Source organism: Pelobates fuscus, chromosome 2 (genome assembly GCF_036172605.1).
Source record: "Pelobates fuscus isolate aPelFus1 chromosome 2, aPelFus1.pri, whole genome shotgun sequence".
NCBI classification, from domain to species: Eukaryota; Metazoa; Chordata; class Amphibia; order Anura; family Pelobatidae; genus Pelobates; species Pelobates fuscus.
Window position 1 is genome coordinate 359,973,316 of NC_086318.1, and position 11,923 is coordinate 359,985,238.

The window sequence follows — 11,923 nt, forward strand, 5'->3', positions numbered from 1 at the left end:
CTCATTATTATACCAAAATTACTTTTGTATATGGCTTCTATATATGGCTATAAGTTATTGCATGCAAAGATCTGTCTTCGGACAGAACAAATGTAACTCAGTTGAACAACACTCCTAACGGCGCAACATAAAATTATATAACTATGTACCATACTACGCCCGCAATCGCTGTTGTGGCGAGGCGGGAATGCAAGAATTCCTTATATGCGCTATGAAAAGGAAAAATAAAGAATTTAAAAAAAAAAAAAAAAACAGAGGGCAAGCTACTGAGTTCCTCCTAAATTTTAGTCCTAAAGGGATACTTTAGGTCAGTGATGGCTAACCTTGACACCATAAATCATTTAGGACTACTATCCCCATGGTGCTCAGCGAGCTTTTAGACTCTAAAAGCTAGCTGAGCATCATGGGAAATGTGGTCCAGAAACAATTTATGGAGTCAAGGTTAGCCATCACTGTTCTAGGTAGTTAAAGGTGCTAGAATGCTCTATAAATTCAAGCAGTGTGCACAGAATAGAAATTAAAACAACTGGGACTTCAGATTCATTTGCAAGCAACGTCATTCAAGAAAAACCCTGAATGAAGCAACTCTGTTAGCTACTGCCACAACTTGGTATAGCTTTTCTCTCCATGAATGAATCTACCTGTGGCCACATGGTTGTTGTACAAGCAACGTGAGAGTGTACAGAGCACCTGTAGGAGTTCCATGGTGATCACATACCCTAAAAAAAATATTTTAGTCAAGAGGAATCTTTTATGTCACAGCAGCAGTGTGTAAACTGCTGTAGACCTAATGAAGATGAAAGAAGCTCTTATCTGTATCATTATATACCCAATTGACTAAAACACACTTTCAATCTTCATCTCGATTCCAGAGTAGGGAGTGGATTTAAAAAAAAAAAAAAAGGCAGGGCAGTCACCTTCAGCCTAAAGTATATCTCAACACTACATAGACAAATATTATTCAAGAGTCATACTTTAACACACACAGCGAAGACATGTGTTGTCTGCTTAATAAGCTCCATCAGATATGGGGAATGTAATGCTTACCTAGGGCTTCTCTTGTGTTGACAGTGGGAGAAGGAAGCACCTTAGAAGGTGTTGGTTGTGCCATTCTCAGGGAAGTGTTTGGAGTAATATGAGATGCATTTACAAAACTGCCAGAAGAGTTTGCAACTGCAGAGACAGAAAAAAAAAAGAGACATGCAACTTATTGCTATGAATCAGATTTTTACACCACTGGATGCAGCTGTATCATAGTTTTTGAATCTTAAATACAAATTTGGTCCTGTAACATAGAAACATAAAATGTGACGGCAAGATACGAACCATTTGGCCCATCTAGTCTGCCCAATTTTCTAAATACTTTCATTAGTCCCTGGCCTTATCTTATAGTTAGGATAGCCTTATGCCTATCCCACGCATGCTTTAACTCCTTTACTGTGTTAACCTCTACCACTTCAGCAGGAAGCATCCACTACCCTCTCAGTAAAGTAATACTTCCTGATATTTTTAAACCTTTGTCCCTCTAATTTAAGACTGTGTCCTGTTGTTGTGGTAGTTCTTCTTTTAAATATAGTCTCCTTCTTTTAAATATAGTCTCCTTCTTTTAAATATAGTCTCCTTCTTTTAAATATAGTCTCCTCCTTTACTGTGTCGATTCCCTTTATCTATTTAAATGTTTCTATCATATCCCCCCTGTCTCGTCTTTCCTCCAAGCTATACATGTTAAGATCCTTTAACCTTTCCTGGTAAGTTTTATCCTGCAATCCATGAACCAGTTTAGTAGCCCTTCTCTGAACTCTCTCTCTAATGTATCAATATCCTTCTGAAGATACGGTCTCTGCGTACAATACTCCAAGTGAGGTCTCACCAGTGTTCTGTACAATGGCATGAGCACTTCCCTCTTTCTACTGCTAATACCTCTCCCTATACAACCAAACATTCTGCTAGCATTTCCTGCTGCTCTATTACAATGTCTGCCTACATTTAAGTCCTCAGAAATAATCACCCCTAAATCCCTTTCCTCAGATGTTGAGGTTAGGACTCTATCAAATATTCTGTACTCTGCCCTTGGGTTTTTACGTCCAAGATGCATTATCTTGCACTTATCCACATTAAATGTCAGTTGCCACAACTCTGACCATTTTTCTAGTTTACCTAAATCATTAGCCATTTGGCTTATTCCTCCTGGAACATCAACCCTGTTACATATCTTAGTATCATCAGCAAAAAGACATACCTTACCATCAAGACCTTCTGCAATATCACTAATAAAAATATTAAAGAGAATGGGTCCAAGTACAGATCCCTGAGGTACCCCACTGGTGACAAGCCCAAGCTTCGAATATACTCCATTGACTACAACCCTCTATTGCCTGTCACTCAGCCACTGCCTCACCCATTCAACAATATTGGAATCCAAACTCAAAGATTGCAGTTTATTAATAAGCCTTCTATGTGCAACAGTGTCAAAAGCCTTACTGAAATCTAGGTAAGCAATGTCTACTGCACCACCCTGATCTATAATTTTAGTTACCCAATCAAAAAAAAATCTATAAGATTAGTTTGGCATGATCTCCCTGAAGTAAACCTATGTTGTCTCTGATCTTGAAATCCATGTGTAGCTCCAGGATTACAGAATGCTGGCACTTTTATAACAAAACATGTATGTTAATGAAAAATAAAAAACATGTATAATATTACCTTCTTTTATCCCTTGAATGCCTTTTAGACCATGAGAGCCGCTAGTATTGTGACACCTAGGATAAAAAAAATTCACAGCTAACATACTTATTGTTTAATATAAAGCAATAGATGAAACAAACAGCAACACCAAAACCCTTTAATATGATTAAAAGAATGCTGGATAAGATTTGAAGATCGAGAGACACACACTAGCACTCACAGTGGTTTGGGAACGTCTGGAAACGCTACTGCAGATCGATCATGCTCCGATGAGGGTTGGGTTAACATGGCATGCCCAGGTGTCACAGGAGCACAGTACTGGCTGTGATGTCCCAGAGGTTGAGTATGAGGAGGCACTCTGTTAAGACTCTGATCTAATCTCGAAGTAGCAAGCTGGCTATTTTCAAAGGCCACTGCAGGAGATGGCATGGGCTGAATCACATGTGGAGCAGAGATGACAACGGGCCGCAGGTGGCCAGATGTGGACATCTCTTCTTGATGTACAATGGAGATATTTCCTGCACCAAGAGCTGGGTAACCTGTAGAGTTCATTGTGGCTGGTTCAGACAATAGTGAGGCCTGTTTGGAGTAGAAACAGAATAATTGGAAAAATTATTTTTTGGGCAGGATTTTGCTTTCTCCTGCATGCGGTTTACATTTTAATATAAACTTACTGAGTCACAACAGGTTATCAGAATTGTAGCAAAGTAAATACATAGCAATTTTTGCAGCACAGACTGTCAGTATATTTAAATTTAATTTCCAAAGAAATGTAGAAGCCTTAAATTCTCAAATAACACATAAAATAACTATTATCCACACTTATTATAATTTTACATCTACTTGACAGAAACAAATGCCCGGGCTCTAGCCTTGGAAAACACAGAGACCTCAGTAAGGGTAAAGCAATCAGTTAAAGAGTTTCAGAAATAACTAAATTTATCAATGTTTCAGTGCTTTATAAATAAATGCATATCCTGAGAGTTTTGAAGATTGCATTTCCATGTGGACAGTTAAAGCCCCCAATGTGCCCTACTCACCCCATGCTGTGCTTCTGAAACTGTTGGTGCCAAGGTTTCTGGCTTGTTCTGAGTATGCAGCAAGCTGCTTAGTTGTTCCATCTTTTGCTTTAGCAATCGCTCATGTAAAGCAGTCTCTTCCTGGACCTTCAAATATTTCTTTTCTTCTTCCTCTGATCACAGACAAAAAAAAAAAAAAAAAAAGGGTAAATAACTCCCGTACAAGTCACAGAAATAATGTGATTGTAATTACACATGCACAATTTGGAGAGAGGAAATGCCTCACAAGCACAATAGAAATCAAAACTTTACAATGCGAAATCTCTTGTGGTACACATTCTGCCTGTAGGTCACCAGTTAGAGAAAAACAAGGAGTCATGTTCTTACAATACACAACGTTCATTCCAATCCTTGAATTATTGAAAGGTTGATCTTTATTGCAAAGTGGATGCCAGCTCACAATTCAACACTGATGTTCTGCTCTTCACTTCGCATCAAGAGCCTTAGGGTTTTCAGCAGGGGTATTTACCAACCAAAACTACTGCAATTCGCTAGCAAATGGTCACGGAAGGAAGTGCTTGCAGATGGCTCTTAGACTAGAGGAATCCATTACATTTACTAAAACAATTCACACATTACTGAATTCAGTACCAAATTGCTGCATCTTTCGGCGCTGCTCAAGTTTCTTCCTGTAGATACTGGCTCTGTATTCCTCCAATGAGAGCTCGGAGTCTCCGCAAATCAGCTTCTCCTTGCAGTACATGGGTACCTGCTTGCATTCCACACCAGAAGACTGGGCCGATTGAGGAACCACAGCAGATTTGGAGATGGTCACATACCTTTCACTGATTCAGATTTAAAATAAATACATCTATTAAACTGGGGAAAAAACAGACATACCACTCTGAATGCTTTTAGTTTTAAAGGATAACAACAGCGTTCTATGGCCCAGAAGCCATTGGCACCATTTCCATCTTTAAAATTAAATTGGTAAAGAATGATTTTATACAAAATGGAGCTCAACTCTAAGCCCCGGGACCGTCACCACTCTCAGCAACATTCATAACAATGAATTAACACTTCCCCATTATCAGTGTGAATTGCAATCAACCTAGACAATATCAATTAGGTGACAGTGTACATTACACAGTTGTAGAAAGGGAGTTATTTATTTCAGTAGAAAAATGAAAAGTGCTGTGAACACCTACACATTTGGTTCATCTTTACATGTGGATGGATTCTGAATTCCTGTAGGGTTCTAAAAAGAAAAGAAAATAGTATAAATGTATTGCAAATATCCCAAACAGGCAAGACTACAGTGTTCAGCGATTTGTTTATAATAAATGATAAATGTATTGCTTGCTAAAGTAGGACAGTATATTGATAACCTGAACATAAACACTATACAATGTTTTCAGCATTAATCAATGGATGCTGTATGTTTTAGAGACTTTTTTTGGTTATACCAATTCTTCATTGCTTTGGCAGAAAGCCAATATGTATTAGCGCTGGGGTACTATGGGCTAGTTATTGGTCAGATAGAGCTCCTAGATCAGTCTCTCCTTCCCAGAAAACTCAGATGCATTCCGGTTTGGGACTAGATATTAATGACAAATGCAATAGATCACAAAATATAGGGGGGGGGGGGGGGGGCTTGGGGTATTTTTGTGAAGCAGAGAATCAGACCGTTTCTTCTGGGTCCACGTCAACCACCTTAATGCTTTTATGCCTATATGCCATTTGTTCTCTAATAGTCTGAACTGACTGCCCACTTCTAAGTATTTGTGAATAGTGAACTATGAAGATGCCATTTGTTGCTTTATCATTTTATATTACTATTTATTGTGACATGTTCTGCAACTTGTTCTGAAGCTTTAATATTGTATAAATAAAATGTGTGTGGATACTCAAACTCAAGGATAACTTTTTAATGGAAAAACCAACGGCACATGTAAGAGGGACACTAAAGAAGTTTGCAAGGGTTTGGGAGCCATGTAAAGCCCTGAGGGACGACAGGGAGGAATTAGGGGACTTAGAATGAGAAGGGAAGTATCAGGCACGTCCTACACCGCGACTCCCTCTCTGCCTGCACTCTGTCTCTGGACACCAAGAGGGCTCTGCCTGGCTGCCCCCTATACTGCTGGCCTGCCTGATGCCTCTACCGATCGCGATACGGAACTCTACTCATCTTGTAACTGCATCTGACTCTTCTCTGTCTTACATCACACTCCTATCACCTCTCTATTTTTCCTCCTATCCACAATGGGATTAGTAATACACACCGTTAACTCTATTAATATTTCACACTGAAACACGTATACCAGAAAGAAATACTAAACAGAAAAATCCTTATAAGGCGGGTCCACAATAACTAATGAAGAGACATACGTATTCCTGGCACCATTATCAAAAGGCGGTGCCAGTAGAATAATGCACCTACCTACTAGTCCTACTGTCACTTGCAACTTTACTAGGCTTTGGTATACCAGACAGGTAAGATTGTACGTACCTAAAGTATAGACCCAACCTCAAAAAACTGTAAAAATATCTTACCGCAAGCTCATTGCAAGCTGATCTCACCAAGGGTCAAATATTAATTGCAGTTTGTTTTTTAAATTATACATCTAGCTTCGCTTACAAATATATAGTAATAATATGTAGTGGTAACATAATGTATATTGGATTACCTGACATTTGGCCTGATCAACGTCCACCGTATTGGGAACTATCTGATTTACAACTTGCGAATTCTTAAGGGGTGCAACAGAGGAACCTACGTGGCAAAGAAAACAAAGAAAAAAAGCCACACGTTTATTAACAGAATCAATACTTTTCATATATAAACATTTACCAGGATGTACAAGAACATGACTAACTCATTTGGCAGGACATGGTTTGACTTCCTGCAAACATGAATACAGAAATGAAGACGCTGCTTTTTCAGCATATTTAATGCCAGCATTTAACCACTTAGGGAAAAAATAAATAAAAATAAAATAAATTCAACCCATCTATTGTAAAAACCTGTGTCTAAATTTTGCGTCCAGTTTTCAATTCAATGATTATGCTGCCAAGTGCTTTATTTCAAGTTTCAAAGATGCAATTACATTGCTCCAAAATGAGATGTTCAAATTCCTTACCTCGTTCTGCCACATTTTGAGATACCCTTATCTGAAAAGCCCTGTAACAAGGGGGGGAAAAAAAGTCAGTTATTTTTTTTTGTTTTTTTTTTTTTGTAACAGTAAATGCAAGACACCATTAACTACAGAAAACAAAATAGTTTTTCTACTTTACAAGTTTCAATAAAAATGAATAAACTTCTACAAGATATGCTGCGGGCCTGTGTAATGTATTATTTAGAGTAAGGCAGGCAGGCCCCTAACATTGTGAAGTTGTGTGCTACATATCCGAGTAGGGTCTACACTCCTATGATTCACAGAAATCCCTCCCATACTTCACCTTATATTTACATTAAATTTGTATTAAGCAGTCATCTTGTCTAACACAGTACCCAAACGCTAGGGCTTACATTTACATGGTGCATTAAAAAAAAAAAAAAAAAAAATCACATTGAAGACTATTCAGCCTTCAGAAACCATAATATGAATAACTGCATGAAACAATCCACACAGAGAAATGTGAGAGCAGGATGGTATTCCATAATGGCAAGCATGAACACAGAGTGTTTAGCAGTCTGTGTAATGACACAAAAACTAAATAAAGTAACTCAAAGGGGACACTGAAAGCACCATAACAACTACAATTTATAGTAGAGATGAAGGTGCTAGCAAGCGGACACTGCATACTAAAACCTTTTAATCTCTTTCCATTTGAGATTCTCTAAGAGGCAAGTGTTCCGGGACAACTTTTTAGCACTATAACGAATTCCATAAGCTACAGTGACTATGGTGCTTGTAATGTCCCTTTAAATAGGGCATCGGAAACACTTTAATACACATTATTTGTTAGCTTGTGACCTACATTTCGTAGTTATGAGAAGTTAGGTCAGTCAGAAAGTAAATGCTTACCTGTAGTGATGATCCAGGATATCCCGTGGTTCTGCATTCAGCTGAAAACCCATTTGGAAAAGTTTGTTTGCGGACTGCACATCACCTTTGGCTTCCAGCTGCTGAGCCCAGATCACATACAGCGGTGCTGAGCGATGACCTATTCCTTGATTATGCATGTACTCAAAGAAAGGAGTTGGATCTGCCATTGATTCTGCCTGCATTAAGGAGGAGAACAATGAATACATCTTAGACTAAGCTGCCCGTATCATCTGTTTAAAGGATGTGATCATGTAAAACTAAAATAATGGTTTAATGAAGCCCCATGAGAAACCATCAGCTTTATGTTTGTGACCGTTCATTTTACTCAATCCCAGTAACCATTAAAGGTTTGAGAAATGTCCTATTTGTTTATATATTCCACCCATTGTACAGCGCTACGGAATTTGTTGGCGCTATATAAACCATAAAATAATAATAATAATAATATTCATCCTCTGAGGCACTTACAGGCCAGAGATGACCAATTGTAGATCGATCTATTCATCTAGGACATGGATATATCCATTTCTTTTTCTATATACACATACTAATACATTTAAATATTTTTCTATAGCTTTGCTACACAGAGTGCATTACGAGTACAGTAAGAGTTTCTAGGGCTTATAGCTGGTCAGCTTTCAATTGTATATATAAAAAAGTTGGACTACAACCCTCTTGAATCTAACACAAGAGATAACATACAAAAAAAAAAAAAGATGTATGACGCAAAAAGGGAAACAATGTAGATTGGGACAGGAACAGTGGGCTAATGGAGAATAATTTTAAATGCTTAAGAAAAAAATTAAAATAAGGATTGATACAGTAGATTAAAAAGAGTAACAAAAGCATAACTAACAATACCCTAATCTACACATCTGGATTGTACTATCCATCTGGTATCTGGATTGTACTATCAACTACTATGGTCATGGATTACCACATTTAAATAAGATGCGACTTGCAGCATTTTTTTTTTTTTTTTTAAAGAATCAAGATACTCAGGATTGTATAATATATAAGGATTACAGACAAGCTCACAAATGAAAAACATCTCAGGGAGCGTAGATTGAAAGTGCTGAGAGCCACTGGTCTCTCAAACTTACAGTTTAGTAGGATGTGATAGAGGCCAAGGTAACTTGGCTCATGGTGGTGGTAGATCCCACTGTAAATGGCTTTTTTTTTCTTTTTTAAATCAATTCCAATAGGATTAAAAGTGTACTCACAAACTTAAAGCAATGCTTAAGGTATCTTTCGTCACTGGAATATCTCTTGTCTCCAATAAAGTTCTTTACTAGCCGTTCCAATAAACACAAAATATTTCTTTTTTCTTGTGGTGGTAGAGCCTGTTCGGCCCACTGCACATACCTGCAGAGACATTTCAGACAATAAGTACACGTACAAACAACACAGAGATTTATTGAGATTATGAAAAGGTATAAAACTGACCTTTCCCATAGATCCAGGGGATCATCTCCTTTATATGTCTGAATATGGGCTTCAAACAACCTAAAAGGCAAACAAAAACAGAGTTGAATAACAATAGCAAAAAAATAAAATATGCCATACACATGATTGAAGATTTGTTATAATAAACTTCCATAGTTTCTAACAGCAACGTTTTCTTATTATTAAACTGTGGTATGTATGCATCAGTATGAATAATGTTACATAGGCTGAGAAGAGACATGTGTCCTTCATGTTCATGGGTGCCAGGCCATTAAGCAAAGTAAATGGCAATGATGAAAAAGGGCTGCACTCACGGTCTTGTAGAATAGAATGAGGTTATTTATTAGGATCAATGTTTCAGTCCCCCACAGGGACTTTCATCAGGAAACGTTGATCCTAATAAAGAACCCCATTCTATTCTACAAGACCATGAGTGCAGCCCTTATTAATTATATACACACACACACACACACACATCAAGATCGAGTACCACCACAAAACGCCAATATATACTATACTAAGGTCCAAAATGGACCCTCACCACTAGCAAGTGAAAATTTAACCATGGTGGGTACACTATGGCTTGCAGTGGCAGGTAAGCTTTAAGGCCTGGCTATTAGCACAGGACTTCAGATCATAAACCATGCACTATAAAAATCGATAGTCAGTCGTAGCGTACATGTAGTTTTAATTTTAGGGCTTTACTAAAATATGCAACAGATTGCAATGCAAGTCTACTGTATTCATATTGTCAAACTAAGCTTTTATTCTGTGTGCTCCAAATCTTCGCAAATAGAGTCATTATGGCAATCTGAACAAGTCTTCCCAGGTGTGATGAAAACAAGTGTACAAGTGCATCACATTTATGTTATGTGAATTTCATGTTTTTTTGGGAAGAATAGTGTGTGTCATGGGTTTCCGGCGAATGTTGTATCTTTGCATTATGAGCTTCACATTCTGGGTTATACACTATACTGCGACCAGTTAATTGCAAGTATTAAACTACGATAGTGGAATACGATTAAGTCACCAACTCAGTTTAAATTATTCAACTCTCTAGTCAGTTCCGGTCCATCTCTGGTTAAAGGACCACTATAGGCACCCAGACCACTTCAGCTTAATGAAGTGGTCTGGGTGCCAAGTCCAATTAGGATTAACCCTGCCTGCTGTAAACATAGCAGTTTCAGAGAAGCTGCTATGTTTACATATGAGTTAATCCAGCCACTAGTGGCTGTCTCATTGACAGCCGCTAGAGGTGCTTCCGCGCTTCTCACTGTGAAAAATCACAGTGAGAAGACTCCAGTGTCTATAGGAAAGCATTGAGAATGCTTTCCTATGAGACTGGCTGAATGCGCGCGCGGCTCTTGCCGCGCATGCGCATTCAGCCGATGACAGGAAAGGAGGAGGAGAGTCCCCAGCGCTGAGGGAGCCCAGCGCTGGAAAAAAGGTAAGGGATTAAACCCTTCTTCACCCTAGAGCCCAGCGGGAGGGGGGGGGGGGGTCCTGAGGGCGAGGGGGACAAGTATGTTTTCCTGGCACTATAGTGGTCCTTTAAGTCAAATCCTGAAAACATCACCATTATCGATAAAGAGTTCTATTGTTGGAGAATTCAGACCAAAAAAAAAAAAAAAAAACTATCAAAAGATTTATAATACATTTCCAAATGACATTGGATTAAGCTCCTAAGACTTTAGTCAACTTAACAGAAACTTATTTCACATTTCCCCTAGATTGCTCTAAACCTGTTGTGTTCACAGACTTATTCCACATTTTAGAATAAAATAGCCAAGTTGTAAACAATTCTCCAACCCCGCCAATCTCCAATGACAGCTGTAATGAACTAAAACTTAAAATCCCCCCTCACAAAAAGTAAACAATTCCTGGCTTAACAGAACAAAAATAAACACCAATCCCTGGCAAGCCAGGTTGGCTGAGGATAGGGAGAGTCATGGTCCATGAAGGATGGAGTCATAAAGATGTCATTAAGAGGTTAGTAATTTACAAAAAAACAAAACTAATATATGTTTTAAGGACTTCAGAGTGAATTTTAAACACAAATAGCCAAACTGGAAATACTACACAAGTCAGATGTTTTCAGTTCGGTTACTTTGGTCTAGAAAACTCGCCCTTTCGTAAATAACATTAGTGCTGAGCATACAGACCCTGGCTGGGCGCTGTGTGTTATAGTGGATGTGTATATATAAATTACCGCCCAGCTGGGGGACACTTACTGCACACAGCTCTGTAAATCCATGGCTGAGCCGAGCTCTCAGACACTCCCGATACCCTAAAGTCCTAAACAATCCTATAGCGATAAACAGTACATCACACGATCCTCCGCCACACTCAGCATCCCAACAACCGATTCAAACTCTCCGCGCAAGCGCGGGTTTAAAATGCAAGCTCTGCATTGGCTGCCACATGACGTCCGTCCAGCCAATCACATTCAAAAGCACCGGAGGGAGGGGATTGCACATGGCGGCCAGGTAAAGGGAAGTGACGTAGCCGTGGTTGGGGGGGAAAACGGCCATCTTTGATAAGGGCAATATTCTTAAAACGCCTTTCACTTTCCCAGGTTTTCTTTGGCTCGACCTTAGACGCTCGATAATAGAGGGCGTGGCTATCGGGAGGGCGTGTTTATTCAAGGGAAGTTTGAGTTGTTGTAGTGTAAGCAAGTGATGTTAGTGGGCTAGTTCTATAATACAAGATTAAAGTAATTATATT

At 38.8% G+C, this 11,923-nt stretch overlaps 1 protein-coding gene across 1 annotated transcript in view; it reads right to left on the reverse strand.

The window, feature by feature from the left end:
- BUB1 (BUB1 mitotic checkpoint serine/threonine kinase) overlaps window positions 1–11,555 on the reverse strand; it is a 31,419-nt gene extending 19,864 nt beyond the window's left edge. Inside the window, exons 1-12 of the mRNA XM_063443666.1 lie at window positions 11,431–11,555; window positions 9,200–9,259; window positions 8,977–9,118; window positions 7,733–7,929; window positions 6,845–6,885; window positions 6,392–6,477; window positions 4,913–4,962; window positions 4,356–4,549; window positions 3,726–3,877; window positions 2,906–3,264; window positions 2,704–2,759; window positions 1,048–1,173 (exon numbers count right to left, since the gene is read on the reverse strand). Coding sequence (XP_063299736.1) covers window positions 1,048–1,173; window positions 2,704–2,759; window positions 2,906–3,264; window positions 3,726–3,877; window positions 4,356–4,549; window positions 4,913–4,962; window positions 6,392–6,477; window positions 6,845–6,885; window positions 7,733–7,929; window positions 8,977–9,118; window positions 9,200–9,259; window positions 11,431–11,453 — 1,486 coding nt within the window. The 5' untranslated portion in view covers window positions 11,454–11,555. The remainder of the gene's footprint in view (window positions 1–1,047; window positions 1,174–2,703; window positions 2,760–2,905; window positions 3,265–3,725; window positions 3,878–4,355; window positions 4,550–4,912; window positions 4,963–6,391; window positions 6,478–6,844; window positions 6,886–7,732; window positions 7,930–8,976; window positions 9,119–9,199; window positions 9,260–11,430) is intronic.
- Between the last annotated feature and the right edge of the window lie 368 nt (window positions 11,556–11,923).